This window comes from Micromys minutus, assembly GCF_963924665.1.
Source record: "Micromys minutus genome assembly, chromosome: 13".
Taxonomy (NCBI): domain Eukaryota; kingdom Metazoa; phylum Chordata; class Mammalia; order Rodentia; family Muridae; genus Micromys; species Micromys minutus.
Window position 1 is genome coordinate 27,236,226 of NC_137982.1, and position 18,182 is coordinate 27,254,407.

The 18,182-nt window shown below is 40.0% G+C and overlaps 1 protein-coding gene across 1 annotated transcript in view; it reads right to left on the bottom strand.

Moving 5' to 3' along the window:
• Positions 1-310: 310 nt before the first annotated feature.
• Positions 311-18,182, bottom strand: part of STAM2 (signal transducing adaptor molecule 2) — a 42,320-nt gene continuing 24,448 nt past the window's right edge. The window contains exons 8-14 of the mRNA XM_080927009.1: positions 14,952-15,046; positions 12,904-12,986; positions 12,681-12,768; positions 11,326-11,380; positions 7,849-7,999; positions 5,183-5,349; positions 311-2,883 (exon numbers count right to left, since the gene is read on the bottom strand). Of these exons, the coding sequence (XP_080783135.1) occupies positions 2,655-2,883; positions 5,183-5,349; positions 7,849-7,999; positions 11,326-11,380; positions 12,681-12,768; positions 12,904-12,986; positions 14,952-15,046 (868 nt within the window). The 3' untranslated portion in view covers positions 311-2,654. The remainder of the gene's footprint in view (positions 2,884-5,182; positions 5,350-7,848; positions 8,000-11,325; positions 11,381-12,680; positions 12,769-12,903; positions 12,987-14,951; positions 15,047-18,182) is intronic.

The following is an 18,182-nucleotide window of genomic DNA, read 5'->3' on the forward strand; positions in this document are numbered from 1 at the left end:
CACATGTGCAGAAAAAACATCTATATACCTGAAACACATAAAACTTCTTTAAAAGACTGAAAGATTTCTAAGACCATGTTCCCCCATTTTGCAATGTTTGGGGGTAAAGAACAAACTCTATCACTGAGTTATATCCCTAAACCAGCCACATTTACAATTATTTTTTCAAAATGTGGATGAAACTTTATTATCATCTTCAGTGTACAGTACAATCATTAGTCAAATATCAAGTACTTGAAATAGCATAATGGAAATACATACTTAAGTACTAGGCAAAAAGAGAATATGTAGGTAATTTCGTAAGCAAACTACCTAATAAAAAGACAACATTGACTGACGGTTGACTTTTCAAATATACTCCACTTAACACCCAAGAAAATGTTTTATACTATAAAATTCTGTATATTTTTAAGAATTTTCTAATATATCAAGATTTATATGAAAAATGAAATTAATTTAAAAATTTTTGTTAGAAAACATTAAATATGAACCCAATGTAGAAATCTGAAGGTAGACTATTCCTTTGGCAGAAAATAAATAGCTTCAAAAATCTTAAAATAAGTACAGTTCAATAAGATCATGGGAAAAAATATATCATTACATTTTGTATTAATACTGAAATCAGATCAATACAGATTTAGTATCATTTTTAGGCTATCAATAACTCTGCAACACAAATTTATGAATGGAAAAAATAAAATGTAGGAGGAAGAAATTTCTGCATATATTAAACTTCACAAACACCAATATACACTATATACAGGTCATGTGGCATGTTTTATTATTCCAGAACAGCTGAGCTTTACTGGCTGGTCCCCATTTAACGAGTACACAGTATTTACACGACTGAGTAAGGCCTTTATCATTTAGACAGTAACTAAACATGAAATGCACAAACACTAAATGAGCTTATTAAACACATTCTGGAAGGGAAGATGCATTCATCTATGCAAACGTCATCCAGAGCAGCTCTGGACTTTTACATTTATTTACTTAATTTTTAAAGAGTGGAGGGTTGTTCTCCAAACAGTAGGGTGCCAGGTTGTAACTCGTTCTTGTAAGTGCATCAGTGAGTTCAGGTGGAAGGAAAGGGCTGCAGGAAAAACAGAACATGAGGGCTAAAGACTGAAAATCTTCCAGTGTTCTGTATCTGAAAACCAGATACTCACAAAACACAGGCTTGCAGGGACGGCTTGCTCTCTCTTCAGTGCTGGCTACTTTATGCAGAAGTAGGTTCTAGAATAAGGTTTCTTTGAAAAAATAACTTACTTATAATCAAGTATCTATAAATAGGTACATGACAAAAATTTCCAAATTGTCTCCCAGTGGATTTTTAATAAAGGTTAAGGGCTTAAAAATATATATAGAAGTGCATTCATGCAAAAATTTTAAATTTAAAAAATTTTAAGTTTAGAACATTTTACCAGTGTAAATATCATGGATCTGAAGCATCTGCATCTATGTTTTCTAGTTTGTGTTGTGTAAAAAGTTGATACAATAAAGTATTGTGCAGCGTTTTAAGAGGAAATCCCTATGGGTTTCCCACCAATTCTCTTGGACTACCAACCAATAAAAGCATGAGCTTCAGAAAAGCTGCCGTCCGGTCAGCCTGTGTACACACCGCTGCCTGCTGTTTCTGCAGAGGCTCGGAATTACATCGAAGGGCATGCACAATTCCTTCTCAGTGACACGTGAGAGCTTGGCGTGATGACAGATTTCCAATGGAGTGTCAGTCACTTCTGTAACCAAGCAATGCCCTCCTTACACTTAACACCCGTGATGGTTTCTATCACACCAGATTATGGGGAGTGTCTCCTGGTGCAAATTCACTGAGAATCCCTAAGAAGGAAGTGCAGTGTCTGCGTATGTGGCAGGCAGGAAATCCAAAGGACAACACCTTCATTAGACACACGCCAAAGTCAGCAGAAAACAACACTAAACAGCAGGGACACTGGCACAAGAGCACGCCTTCCTAGGGAAGCCTCACATCTCTAACATCTGGGGCATTCCCTGGCCCTCAGCTGTCAGAGGACTGGCTAACTGCTTTGCAATATTTGCATTTACATGGTCCTCACTGATAATAACAGAAAACATTTTTTGTACCTTCCAAACTGCTCTTGCTTCTGTAGACAAGTATATGCTAATTACTACTCAGCATTACACTTAGAGCAAACCTGACAGTACTGCAAACACAACTGTAATTTAAGGAGCCAACAGGAAATATGCTGGCAAGCTACAGGCTTGCACCAAAAGATGTTCGCCTTTTAAAATAACAGGGTGTGGGAAATTTGGGGGGCGGGGTGGGGGAGAGTGCAGACAAAAATGTTTAAAGGTCTTCAGTGTTCCTCAAAATCACATCTTAGAGGAAATAACCGTTTCTTTAAAGAGAAAATTCCACACTCCTGCCTCATACCACGTAGTGTTGTAACCAGACTAATTCAGAACATCCAAGCTGCCTTTGACCAAAAGATCAGTTTGAAGCAAACTGGACTGGAAAAAATAAACCCTCTTATGGCCTTCAGGGTAAGGTGGGGTTTTGTGCTTTATTTATTCATGGTTCTGGTTGACTGAGAGGGGAAACTTAATATTTCAGATTAGAATCCCCTGGGTTGAGTGGCACACCCACGAAGACGTTCAGCAGTCCCGGTGAGTCTCTAAAGGAGTGGCTGCTGCTGGTAATTTGCTTGCGGCTGTGCAGCTGGAGGTGCAGGAACGGCCACTGGAAAGCCAGCCAGCTGAGGCAAACCGGATGCTGTGCTCTGGAAAGAAGACACATCTGCAGACATCGCCATGGGCTGTGTGTAAGCAGCTGTACCAGCAGCTGCCTGAAGATGTGCGCTCTGGTTCATGTAAGAAGGATTGGAAACAGGGTCCTGGCCAGTGCTGCAAATAAAGTTCCACAAAGAAAATCACATTTACTTTTGCTCAAGTTGCAGCAACAGATCATCATGACAAACACACCTTTTCCATTTTCTTTTCAAAAGAAAATGTGGACATCATACTAGTAACTTAATTTTTTTTGTTTGTTGGTTGCTTGGTTGGCGTTTCTCTATGCAGTCCCAATTGTCCTAGAACTTACTCACTCTGTAGACCAGGCTGGACTTGAACTCACAAAGATCTGCCTGCCTCTGCCTCCTGAGTTTTGAGATGAAAGGCATACTTTTTTAATGTCTACTCAGGACTTGAGATCTGACTCAGGGTGTGAATGAAGACACTGTTCACTGTGAAAGTATAAAGAGTAAACCTGGATCTCTAGCTAGCCCCAGGACAGGGAGACAGACACAGGCTTTGTCTGAGCAGTCTAGCCAAGCAGTGTTTCAGGTAAGTGAGAGACTACTGAAAACTAGGTGGATGACACTAGGGTGATGGCTCAGCTGCTCTTCCAGAAGAGTAAGCTTGATGCCCAGCACCCACATGGCAGTTTGCAACCATCTGTGACTATTTCCAGGGCATCTCATATCACATTTGGCCTAGAAGGCATCAGGTACATAATCAGTATACAGACTGAGACCGAAGAAGACATCCTGACCTCTGGCTGCCAAACATGCCCATATGGGCAGCAGCAAACCAGCAAGGTAAAGGTACCCACAGAAACATTCCCACACAGCACACAAAACTGAGGGAAAAGAAAGGAGAGGAGGCAAGCAGAGGCAGGCACGAGGTTAGGTCACAGAAGTGGCCAGAGAAGCACCCGAGGAGATTGGTGAGGGGGTGAGGCTTCCATAGAAGCGCAGCGAGGAAGCTCAAAGAGCTAACAATGGAGAAAGAAATCTGACAAATTCTATCCATCAATCAACCATCTATCTTTAAGGGCAGGGTCTCATTTTACAGTACTATGTAGACCAAACAGGCTTTGCATTTACAAGGATCTGCATGCCTCTGAATGCAAAGTACTAAGATTTTACATTTTTTTTAAAATTTAAACCTCAAGGTTCCATGCAGTAGTTACAATGAGATGGTATCCTGTAGTCTCTTGTACCTTAGAATAGACTTCAATAATAAGCTAAGGGAAAAGGAATGTTCACAAAGCAACAGCATGTACGATTAGACTTATTTAGCTTGCTTTCTCCAAAACCTCTCATGCAAAGAACTAAAGGGACTAAGAATGCAGACTGCATCTGCCTGCATCTCCTGTGGCCAGCTACCAAGAAAGCAGATGTGTCCCACACCACATCACTGCACCCCCAAGCTCCCCTCTGACAAGAGCTTAGCACTTTCAAAAACAGAACAGTCCCCTGCAGAGTGCTTTGGGATTGACCACATCTCTTCTTCAGACCCCTGCACAGAAAGCTTTGGGGTTGACAGACTGACTCACACTCAAGAGGGAAACCAGCCACACCACACAGAAGGACTTAACTCTCTTCCTATTTCTGCTATGTCATAAAGATATTTAAATCACACCCAATATGTTGCTTACAGTAGAGGATTAATGTTGACGATGTACCAGGTTTTCCTCCATAATACTACTGGTACCCAGAGTAACGAAACTGTAGTGTAACCCACAGATAACAGGTTGCTTACTTTTTAGGTAGTCCTTACACCTGCTTATGGACTTTAAAACTAAAAGAGGCCTTCGAGAGTAACTACATATAACACTGAATACATATTCTGTGATAAAGTAAATAGGAAGATTTAAAATATAATATTTCAGAGAATGCTTATACAGAAATATTAAACCAAAGTCCACTGTCCAATCTTACTTTTTTTTTTATGAGTGAAAGCAGTAACTTTTTTCTTTTAATACTTATGAATACATACAGTTAAGTGTGGCTAGCTATGCACAGTACTAAGCACACCATGGCGTCAATCCCTATGAGATAAAGATAAAAATTTTTGTCTAGGGTCTTAACTGTGGGTTTAAATCTTAGCAACTATCAAGGTTAAGTAAAGCAGCACCACTCTACCCAAGAGCAGCAACGGCCACTTCAGCAACCCACTGACGAGTAAGAGTGGGGGAGCCTGCTCAGCATCACCCACCTGATTCCCGTACTCTACAAGTTCAAGGCCAGACTGGTCTACACAGTGAATTCTAGAACAGATAGGGCTATGAAGAGATTCCCCATCTCAAACAAACAAGCAAGCAACTACAAAAGTAAAAATTTGAAATGTTACTGTAAGGAGAAGAGTTTGTAGGTTCTTGTCCTAAAATTAAGGAAAATTAACACAGCTCTCTAAAACTTACCTTAAATATGGAGGTTGGACAGTGTGTGCTGTTACGGAGTTGATATTTGGAGGCAGCGATCTCAGTGAGCCCATAGGATCCGGTCCTAGGTTATAGCTCTGAGCAGCAGACACTTGGTGAATGCCGACACCCACGTAGCTTCCACCATGCGGCTGGACGGAATATGTCTATTAAGTAAAGAGAAAAACCGCTTGCTCTCAATGATTTAATGAAGCGTATGGACAGCTTTAAGACATAAAAGAAATACAATGTTTAAATATTTGAGGAACAATCTGATCCTACTGGTCTTTCCACACTGGAACAAAAAGGAGAGTCTCCAACTTATGGCATCTAATCGATGAACATTTGCATTGTGTTTGACTGTCTTCTCCAGGAGTTTTGAAGACAAACATTAAAGTTGTGCTTTTAAGTAGTGACTAAGACACCTGCCTTCGGAAGATGAGAGGAGGAGCTATGAAATAAGACAAAGCGCATCCTTAGGAAACTGCAAAAAGTCACTAGATTCTTATGTAAACCTATGTAATTTTCACAGTAACAGCCCTGTAAGGACAGAGTCTATTGGCCTACTCGTAACAGCATTCAAAAGCAATCTATATGTTCAATAAATACTATACAGTAGTGATAGTTGCTTAAGTTTTATTGAAAGCAAAGATTACATTAAAATCTAGGATAATACATTAAATGCAATGATACTCTCTTTAGCAACGCCGGCCAACCACTGACAAAAGGCTGCGACATAGGCACAGTCTTCTGAAGTTCACTATCTGAAAGCGCACTCCTCATATATAACCATCCACTCTTAGTTCACATGTTCTTCAAAAACAGAACAGGAAGTTTTTGGAATTTCACACAAACTCACACGTGGGTTAATGTATTAAGAAGCTGTGTGAAAAAGTAAACATTAAAAGCCCGAAGGAGAAAAGAGCAGCTGTACAAACTGCAACCCAGAAACCTGGTACAGGAACGACCTCCTCACAGACACGAGGCAGACATTTCTAGTTTATTCCACTTTAACAGCAGCAACAACCATTTAAAGAAAAAAGAAAAAAAAAAAAAAAACGAAAAAACAAAAAAACAGAAGCAATAGTGAATAAACTTCAGGAATCTTTTTTTAACCCAGAAATCCTTTCTAAGCTCATATGTAATTTTCAAAAAGTTCAGAGCATGGCATATTTGATAAATGCTTCTTCTCTGGTGTGACAGTTACCACAGTAACCATTTAAAAAAATACTTAGCAATTACATTGTGTTACATCATCTAATTTATGCACCCACATTCTAGTTGCTCTCCTTGGTGTCCCCTTCACACACTCCACTGCACACCACTTCTCATAAATTAACATGAATTTTGCTCATCCACACTTAATTTAAATTTAATTGGCCCAAAACTTGAAAAATGCTTCAGAGTGGGGCTACTGAGAAGATGAAGTATCCTCATGTGAGCGGGAGGCACAGGAACATGGTGGGCACTGGGAAAGCGATGCTGCCAATGGGCAGCTCCTGGCAACTGCATCTCAGACTTTCAAATCATGAATCTAAGAAAGTGTAAAGCATGCTCTGAGGATAAAAGAAGCTCATTAAATACTCTTTAAATCGTTACCTAAGATGTATTTGAAAGGTTTTTAAAGGAATATTTGATCTCCTTGTTAAATAGTATCTAGAGGATTTTCACAGCAGGCCCTTCATAAAAGGATCCATACTTGGGGCTGAACAGATGGCTCAAGGTTAAGAACACTGGCTGCTCTTTCAGAGGGCCCAAGTTCAACTCCAGGCACCCACACAGCAGCTCACAACTGTATGTAACTCCTTTCCAGGGGATCCGATACCCTCATATACACATATATCCAGGCAACACATAAATGTAAATAAAAAATTATATATATATATATATGATCCATGATTGATAAAACAGCACTTACATCTATAAAAAAGATTTACACCCCATACTTACTTGCTTACAGAGGCATAAAAAGAACCAGAAACAGTCTTTTCAATGTGTTAAAAATAAACTGGAATGAACTTGTGAAATATCATATTTAATCTTTATGGCTAACACTGTTTAGACAACACTTCCTGAAACCATTACAGTGTTTCAGTCTGTACATGAAGACCCACTCCCATCCCCATACACCAGAGACAGTGTGCTGGGAAGACTGGATCTTAAGAACTTGGTGTCCAAGAGCTAACTTTACAATGACTCAACCCGTTAGTGAGTCCACAGCTAAGCGTGCTGTAGGGCTCTGAGGACTTGCTGGAGAAAACAGGTCACTGGGGTCTTCTGAAGGCTAATCTCATCCCCAGACCTACACTACTCTGCTTCCCAGCTGCCGTGAGGATAGAGTGCCTGTGTTCTAACACACTGCTGTTTCAGGCTGAGGACAATGGAGCCAGCTCGCTGTGAACTGAGACATCTGAGATCACTAGGCCAAATAAACGTCTTCCTTGACTTTTCTCAGGAACTCTGTCACAGTGAAGGGAAGAACACATAGTTCCCAGTTTTGTGCAATTTTTTTTTATTGTGAGCCTAATCTTTAACGGCTAAGCCATCTCTTCACATCTTTATAGCCCTAGTTTGATAATTATATTCGTGGGAACAGATCTTTAATATTATGCTCTTACACATTTAACTTTTTTTAACGTGAAAACTTTCTCAAGAGCAATGCTCACCTGCACTGGAGCCGCCGCTGCTGTGGCTGAGTAATGTGCTGGATGGAGCTTTGAATAGACCGAGTACACAGGTGCTTCATTCACCAGCTTGTTGTACAGTTCCACAGCCTCCAGCACCTTTACGTTCAACTCAGATAGTTCTGAATGCCTCCTGATGTACAAGACAAATATTTCCACAGTAACGCGACTGATGACCACTTAAGTTTAGCACATTTTTAGCCATACTTCAGAAGGCCCTTTTCATATGCAATGAAAGTGAGAGGAGAAACTGTTGAGTTCCATCAACAGATTGGTACATCTTCCTAATAATATGGAAAACTTAGATCTATACCTCATAAATTGCAATCAATTCATAATTTGGGTGCTAGAATTTAGCTTAATGCATTATAGATTTATGTCAAAATTTTAATTACAAAGAAAAATAGTCTGTTTCAGTAAAAGTCTATGCCTTAATTATAAATCTCACTAACAGTACAGAGATGAAGACCCAGAGCCCCTGTGAAGCATAGTGTGACTTGAATAAGAGCCCAATGGGAAAAAGACATACACATATCTCTCAGATCCATGAAAGAACCAACTAAATTTTTAAAAAATACTATCAAGAAAAACCAATATACACACAAGCTAGTCTCCACTGATCTTCACTTAGTGGTTTGGGGAAGTAAAACTAGTCACCTTACTGTATAACAACAAATCCAGGGAAACATTTCTATGTTCACCTAGGAACGCATGGTAAAAATCCTTCTGATTGGTAAAATTCTGCCTACTCCCCTGAGAATAATGTATGACAGCGTATAGCCGACGATTTGTATAAGTTAGATGGCTACTTTTGTGTGGCACAAAACATTTGTAAGTGTATACTGGATGTGACTCAATGTGTACAAGGAGAGGTGAGAAGCCAAAGAAACAGCCCAATGCACAAATGCCCGTCTCTCCTTTATTAAAATGTTATTTGAGCAAACTAACAGGTGCTATTTCTTTTCTTGCAATGATCACAAGCAGGAAAAGAAGTACTGATCTGCTGCAAAGTACCCAAATCTACAGACGTTAGGTGTGCATATTAACAAATGTGTGACTAAGCATTAACCATAAGAATCTGGTCTATATAACAGAGCTTACTGATGACACACTGAGTGCCATGCTGAAAATCATCTTTCAAGATCCCATAACCCAAAGCAAAGGCAAGCCTTTACGGAATTACACTCAGGACTGTACTAGAACAAGTAAGGACAGCTGAGTCTCTTCCTTGGAAGACAAGGTAAAGAGCACAAAAGAAAAGCCATCAAGGGCTGGAGAGATGGCTCAGCAATTAAGATCATTGGCTGTTCTTCTAGAAGTCCTGAGTTCAAATCCCAGCAACTACATGGTGGCTCACAATTATCTGTAATGAGATCTGATGCCCTCTTCTGGGGTGTCTGAAGACAGCAAAGGTGATAAATAAATAAATAAATAGATAGATAGATGGATGGATGGATGGATGGATGAATAGATAGATAGATACATAGATAAATCTTAAAACGTAAAGAAAAGAAAATCCATCAAACACACAACCAAGTACAAGCTTCTATGAAGTGGGGAGGTTAATGGGAGCTGGAGACTGCAAAGACAGGACTAGGACTTAAGCTGGTCCTGAGGAAAGATGTATAGGCAAGGTGGAAACGATGAATAGAGCAGGTCGACCAGATGTACAAAGAGAAGCAGGCAAACGGACAACCAGAATTCAACCAGAGGAGGAACCTGATGGGGAAGCCAGTAGAAAACCGGATTCCAACCGTCTGGAACAGTCAGAACGGGACAGCGGTATGAGATCTCATTGTGATGACAAAGTGAAATGCTCAGTGTAACTTTCTAACAAGACAGTTTTACTCAAGGAAAATGATTTGAGAGGAGCAAACAATCTATGAGATGATAAGCACTGTCCAGTAGGAACTGTATGTCCCCTCTGCTCTGAAACACTGACAGCAGCTAGCAGACTCACTGCTGGACAGCCAGCTTCCACTCAAAGTTAACTGACATCAGAAACAAGTACTCTGAGTTTTTATTCCTTTAGATATTCTTCTCTAGTAAAATTCTTATTTAATAAAAATGCTGTCATATCTTCCACTATATATATGACGTCATTCCGTATCAGCAAGTATTGTTCAATGGCAATGATTCCTACAATAAGATGCAGAATGTTTAGTTCTGAAAACTGGTTTCACACTGAAAGGCATTTTAGCTAGCTGCATTTTTATGGTCATAAATAGCATTGTGTTGAATACCACAACATCTGGTCATTGTATAGCTCCCCAGATTTAGTACGCACTTCAAATGGTTTGGGTAAAGAATATTTTTAGGACCAGGAAAATGCGTACTAATACTGCTAGCCACACACATTGCAAACTAGTCATTTTTTTTTCTCAACTTTTCCTCTCTGATGACTCACTAATCATTAGTAGCAGATGTATGAGTAGGTGTGTGATACTTTCTCCAAAACTATGATCAATCTACCACTGATTATTCTAGTGTTGTAAAAACACAAAGGATTTCTTTTTTTTTTTTTTTTTTTTTTTTTTTTTTTATGTTATGAAGGAGTTGGAGAGATGGCTCAGTGGTTGAGAGCACTGGCTGCTCTTCCAGAGGTCCTGAGTTCAATACCCAGCAACCACATGGTGGCTCACAACCATCTATAATGGGATCCAATGCCTTCTTCTGGTGTGTCTGAAGACAATGACACTGTACTCACATAAAACAAATAAATATTTTTTAAAAAGACATTTAAAAATGCTAAAATACATTATGGAAGAAACCATTTTTTTCTGAATGAATCATTGTTTGCTTAAAAAAATAATTTCTACTTAAAAAAAGCTATTAGAAAATTAACCTAATTCCTTTCTTCTTGTATGATTTATACAGCTGTTCAGCTATCAGGGGCTGGAAAGGGAGAAGAATGGCGAGTAATTCCCCTTGGACTTCATTTCTCAAGCTTCTCTTTCCAAGTTCAGAGACTTTGGTTGGAACAAGCCTGTCTACCAGCAGCGTTGATGCCCATTCTCAGAGCAGCAAACCCAGGGAGACAAGAGAACAGAAAGGGCAACAGAAAAGAGACATGAGAGAAGACAAGGAAAGTTGCTGCACTGCATTAGATTCCCAAACTCGTGAAGTCTCACTTATAGTCACAGATGTCAGTCCTGGGTCTGTCACAAGTCAACGCTCACTGAAAATGCCCATTTTCATGTTGTCCTTGATACACTTCATTCCTTCTTACTCAATTCCAGCCCCCAAAGCAAAGGGACTGGCGTGATTAAATGCAAGGGTCCATGGCTCTATGCACATCACATTACTGGCACTGATGAAAATAATGTTCCCAAAATAAATAGCATTACCAGAAAGCCAGCTTCAAGAGTCTGGCAAACTGAACAGTAATTGCAGTACATACGCAATCCCACAAGCAATTCCACCAGCTGTAAACCTGCTCAAAACAAAGCAAGACCTTACCTATCAATTTCTTCAAGTTTTTCATCTATCATTGGACCCATCTGTTGGCAAATATCTGTAATACAGAAATAATTACAAATACAGAAACTTATTGCAGCTTAAGTCAGTTTCAACAATCTTTAAACAAGAGAATATGCATCATCATACAAAATATAGGGGGATAAGCGAGTGCCAGGAAAGGGATGACAAGAGCAAATCTGACCCATATGCATAAAGTACGTATATGTACAAACATTAAACACTAACACCTTTCACTTATGTAAGAAGTTTTACAATGTGGGGCTGATAAGATGGCTAAGCAGATAAAGGAGTCCTATGCCCAGAAGCCCAGAGTACTGGGATTTTGTTTGTTTCTCTAATCGATTGCTGGTTGTTATTTGTTTAGAAACCCAAGAAGGATTTTTTTTAATTGCATATTTTCTTTACTTACATATCAAATGTTATCCCCTTTCCCGGTTTCCCCTCTGGAATCTCCCTATTCCATTAACCCTCCCGCTGCCTCTATGAGAGTGCTCCCCCACCCACCTACTCCCTCCCATCTCTTGGCCCTGACATTCCCCACACTGGTATTGAGCCTTCACAGGGCCAACAACCTCTCCTCTCATTGATGCCTGACAAGGCCATACTCTACTGCATAGTTGCTGGAACCATGGGTCCCTCCATGCGTACTCTTTGGTTGGTGGTTTAGTCTCTGGGAGATCTGGAAAATCTAGCTGATTAATACTGTAGTACTTCCTGTGGGGTTGTAAACCCCTTCAGCTCCTTCAGTCCTTTTTCTAACTCCGAGCCTGAGAAATACAGAGTCGGATACTCTCAACCAACCATCGGCCTGAGAACAGGGTCCCCAAAGAGGATTCTTAAACACAAAAGAGTATCTGTTTTTGCTTTAAACACTTAGAAAATAAATGACAAACAGTCAGAAGACAGTTAAACAAAAAATAAACTTTTACACTTTGATTTGATTTAATATGATGTGATTTTTTTTTTTTTTTCCCCCCAAGACGGAGTGTCTCTGTGTCGCCCTGACCGTCTTGGAACATGTTTTAAGATCTGCCTGTCTCTGCCTCGAGGGTTGGGATTAAAGGTGTGGGCCACCACCGCCTGTCCATGCTGTTATTTCTAATTCTGTCTTTTCTTTGGCCAATTTCATCATTTTTCCTTTCATGAAATGGATATAGGCTGCAACAATATCTCTTAAGTAACACTTCTATTTTTTTATTACACAGGTCTGTTCCTCACAAAAATTTCAAATCTCAAAAAAGCAAACAGGAGGCAGAAAGAAAACTTCAAGACACTATAAACTAATAATAAATATGTTAAGCAACACTAAGGTGAGTTCAATATAATCTAAATACCTTCCAAGTCCAAGAGGTCTTGGGAGTCGGGTGTTGAATCTTTTGGATCTATGCTCTGGAGAATTTGCAGGGCTCTATCCATTTTACCCTAGAAAAATAACAGCAGACACTGAGAAGTTGAAAGAGTTAACTGCAGTGAATGGAAAAGCACTGTTCCCACCTGTTCCCAAAATATAGTCTATTTTTTTAAATTGTGGTAGTTTATTAAACAGAAGGTCGATACCTCATCTATGTAAACAGGCTCAGGTTCCGATTTCTTAATTTCCTCCACATCATCATCAATAACATTCAATTTGTCCACTGTTGCTACAGAAACATAACAAGTTTTTCAACATTTATATCAACATTACAATTTAGTCACTAAATTTCTAAGTGGTCTATTATTATCCATAAGAGATAATTTATAGTCAATATATTACATATGGTTATTCATTTATGCCACAGTATTTACTCAGCACTCAGTGTGCTAAACCTTCCCAGTGCTTAGATTCACGGCAGGGAGTGAACAGACCATCGGGCGGGCGTTCACGGAGCTGACGTTCACTGGGACAGAGCAGCATTCATAGGCACTGCCACTGAGAACTGACAGTCACTGCTGGGATGAGTAAATATACATGGGGACAAACATCACTAAGCCAGCTTCACTTATAACCGAAGTTCCATCCATGTCTGACCTTCTGCATTTGTAAACAAACAAACAAACACGCCCTTAACTTGTATTTCCTATTTGAACAAAATACAGACCAGACTTAACCTAACTCTTAGAGTTAAAATAGTATAAAGCTACAACAACAAAAAGTATTTCATAAGGAGGGTATTTCAAAATAATGTATAAATATGTGTATCCTGAAAACTACCTAATACACAAGCTCCTTGGAGCACTTCTAGAATATACTCAATTTTAATTAAACTTTGATGGAAATGAAATTACTATAAAAATCAGTGTAACTAGAGGATGAGGTCCAGTAGACTCCTGCCTTAAGTATTTGGATAACTTTGAATTATTTACAAGTAAAGAGAGCTCAACAAGACACAGAGGTACAGTGAGGATCAAGATGACCTTTCATGTCAGGCATGGTGGCACATGCCTTTAATTCCAGCACTTAATTCCAGCACTGGGAGGCATAGGCAGGTGGATCTCTGTGAGTTCAAGGCCAGCCTGGTCTACAAAGAGAGTCCAGGACAGTTAGGACTCTTGCATACAGAAACTCTGTCTTAAAAAACAAAACAAAAAGAGTACCTTTTACTACTCAATAATGTTAATGACGAGAAGCTGTAACCAACCCTAGGACTTTGCACATGCTGGGAAACCATTTTACTCCCAGCTAGATATCTTACTGTTAAAACAGCAGGCCAGCCTCTTCCAACTATACCAAGAAGAAAATCACTGATCAGGATGTCTTCTATGCTTTACAGTTACCTGAATCGTTCCCAAGGCTCCTATCAACTAAGAAGGCTGGAGAGAAAGCACTGAAGTCTGCATCTGCATGAATACGTTTCCCCTTCCCCAACTTCATTTCTTCTCGTGCTCCACTCTGCACTGTGAACACTGCACATGACATTTTCACCACACGCTCTTTCTGCAGAACGGGGAGGGTCAGCTCTGCCTCAGCAATAGTCTGAGTGCACTCTGAAGCCAGACTGCAGACCTTTAGATTCTGGCTCTATCCCTTACTAGATAAGTTTCTCCACCTCCGCCTCCTTTCTCAGGGCAGCAAGCATACTGGTTCCACAGGCAGGAGAGCAAGGGAGAGCACTGACAGTTAACCGGCTGGCTGTCACTGTCATCACTACTCTTAGCTGCTTCTGTATACTTAAGACCCCCACAGCATGTCCGGACAACCAATGCCTGTGTCCTCAGTGTGGCTCACTACACGTCTATAGTTACCAGTGAGGGTCCATGATCTACAGTCATATCAAGGTGGAATAAAATATAAAATTTAAGGACTCAGCACTGTCACCTCACTCAGCATTTGCTGACTAGGGCTGATTATGTGGTCTCCACCTTCACTGTGGTTCCAAAGACATTTTGTATAGATAGATACAAACTGCTTCTCAAGTTTTCATTTAAATACTTATTTTACATAATCATCAACACCCAAAGAATCTGAAATACAGAAATCTGCCTGCCTTTGTCCACAAGTGCTGGGATTAAAAGTATGTGCTACCACGCCCAGTCCCACCTACTCTGAAACGTCAATAATAATAGATTCAAGGGAAGATAATCTCAGACTGAGTTTCTCTGAGAAACCAATACCTTTGTTGCCTTACCCGCCTCAACCTCCGTGCCTAAGTCAGTCGTTACGAAGTTGGAAGGGAAGAGTCCTGTTCCTCTGTGATTTTCTCCTTCCCACCAGTTGGCATCACTAAAAACAGCACGGAAAAGGTCATTTGCTATTCTCCATCCTGTCAAGAGAAAACTAAACACAGCTATTGGACTTTCACACTTCGCTTCCATCAAGCTCTACGCAGGTAGAACTTGTTTCTCTTAGCCAGACAGTGGGACAAACATGCAATCCTAATAAATCAAAGAAAATCTATATCCAAATACCTACATTATGAAGTGATTATCAGTGACTAAACTGCAAGCCCAAATCCATCCTTCCACACCACTGCATCTAAACCAGAGGCTCCCTTCCCCATGTACTTCCCATCCTTTCACACACAGACAACTCATCTGACACTTGTGTGGAGCCATGTGTCACTCCAGGGAGAGCGTGTTAGTTTAAAGTGTACTGGTGCCACTCATCTCCTTTAGAGTTCATCACAAGAGCACATGCACTTAGTTTAGTCATTTCTGTGAAGATCAACTTCTACAGCTCATTCCTGGTCATTCCCAGTCTCTCAATATTATAGAGTGCAGGGAGGTGGTGGGAGACACCTTGGGGAGGTAGATGGATCTCTGAGTTTGAGGCCAGCCTAGTCCACCAAGTGAGCTCCAGGACAACCAGGGCTACATAGAGATACCCTGTCTCCAGAAAATAATGATGATGATGATGATGATGATGATAATAATAATAATAATAATAGTAATAATGATGATGATGATGATGATGATAAGGCTGACTAGTAACCACTCTGGATTAAAAAGCCCATAAACAACAACTGTTCTACATTTGTTCAAAACAGTGACCTGCAAGCTAGGTATATTCATATGCCTACAGTTATTAGTACTTCCAAAGACTGCATGAGCCCCGGAGTTCAAGACCAGTCTGGATAAAAAGGCCAAAACAATGAAACTGTCTCTGAAAAATTGAGGGATGGGGGCAGGGAGAAGGATGGACACAGACAAAACCACTTGCTGGCTCATGCATGCTTAGCTTTACAGACACTGTCAAATGTTCTGTAGACTGGCAGCTCACATTCCTTCTTCCCCAGAAGCATGCGAGGCAGTCATTCATCCACACTGGATAACTATAACTGTCCATGCCAACAGGATTCCAGAAGAAAGGCCCGCTGAGCTTCATCATGCTCCCTGGCATTCTCCAGTGTCCACAAACTTCCTCTCCTCTTACTTTTTTAATTTTTCTTTTTCTTTGACAGGGTTTCTCTGTGTAGCCTTAACTACACTGGAACTCATGCTGTAAATTGCTTATTCTGGTTTTTAAAAAAAGATTTATTAATTTATTTTTTGAGTACACTATCTTCAGACACCCCAGAAGAGGGCATCAGATTCCATTATAGATGGTTGTGAGCCACCATGTGGTTGCTGGGAATCGAACTCAGGACCTCTGGAAGAGCAGCCAGTGCTCTTAACCACTGAGCCGTCCCTCCAGCCCAACTGCTTATTCTTATCTTTGCCCATTTACTTTCTCCTACTGGATCACAGATATTTTATTTTTCATGAATTTTAGTTCTTCATATACTTAGAATGGCAACTGCTTATTTAAGATCACTACTACTTTCAGGTCAATTCAGTAACCCCTTTTCTATGTCATACATGCTTATCTACCCTTTTCTACCCTAAATTACTGTCTATTCCCCCAGAGACTTGTCTAATAATTCAGATTTCCTTTTTTGTCCATCTCCCATGCTGAGGTCACTAAATTATGTGGAATCAAACTGTATGTGCTGTGTAAAACAAACTTCACTTTATTATATGAAGAGCCAACTGATGCAGGAAAAATTACTAGAAATTCACTAAAGGATGCTCCTAGCCTCACAGACTTGATTTAACAAGATGGGCGATACTTGGGGGCCCTACCTGCTCAAAGAAGAAGAGAAGGAGGGAATAGGGGTAAAGACTGTGGGAAGGAGTGACCAGGAGGTAGCCAATGAGTAAAGTGATTAAGTAAAAAATAAATTAAAAAAAAAAACAAAACAAAACAAAAACTAATATCTGCTACCCTGTCATACACAAGCTGTCTCTGTTCTTGAGCCCATCTCTGTGGCTCAGTGTGTCACTCTCTCCCAGCAGTGTAGAGGAACTGTCAGCTGCAGTCAATCTTGCTCCAAAGAGAAAAAGACTGCAGAAGTCAGCAATTCCTAGATTTCAGACTGTGTGTCATATGTCTAGAAAGTGGATCCTGGTGCAAGACGTCCCTGAAGAATGTGCACCCCTCCCCTCCCCCGTGCTGGCGGCTGAATTACTCTGCACATCATCACTTCTCCAATGTTTTCTTCAGATTCTTTGGAAAAAAAATTTCAAAAGAAGTTTAACTGGAAATGTAGTTAATATATGTGATATGAGAAAACCTAAATCTTTACAGTATTAAGGTTTACCACTATTTGTATGTTTATAAATATAAAGTATACTTTTATCTCTTAACTTTCCAAGAATTTTATAAATCCTCCATAAAGGCCTTGCATACCTTTGTAGGTTATTTATTACTAGATACTTATTTTATTTTTCATGCAAGTATGTGTGCTTGAGTGTACATATGTATACCACATGCATGCAGGTGCCTGAGTAGGTCCGAGGAGGTATTGTACCCCCTGAAACTGGAGTTACAGATGGTTGTAAGCTGCCATATTGATCCAGTGAGCCAAATCCAGATTCTTTAAGTCCTCATAACTGCTGAGGAAAATGACATCTTTTATATTACATTTTCAAAACATACCACTGACTTTTGTGCATGAAGTTTATATCTAATAACCCTAAGTTAAACTTAGCTCTTTACCAATACCACTGATTCTCTTGGGTTTTCAAAAAGGACAGTCACAGTTATCTGGGAAGAACTCCCTTTATCTGCTTCCTAGAATCTCACGTGACAACTGATTCTTAAGGATGCTTTTGGTTTTCTTTTTTTTTTGTTCTTCTTGGTAGGACTAGGAACTATATCCAAAGCTTCTTCATACTAGGTTCAAACTTGTAACACTAAGGAAGAATCCTAGGATTAATGATGAAGCTATCTCTGTGACTCTGAAGCCTTTCATTTACTGAGTTCCACAAAGCTATAAAAGAGCTATCTATCCGTCACCTAAATACTTCAGATCAGAGACATTCCGTATGTTCATTTCTACACAAGCCAGGACTCTCCCTGAAAACACGGCCTCCTCAGC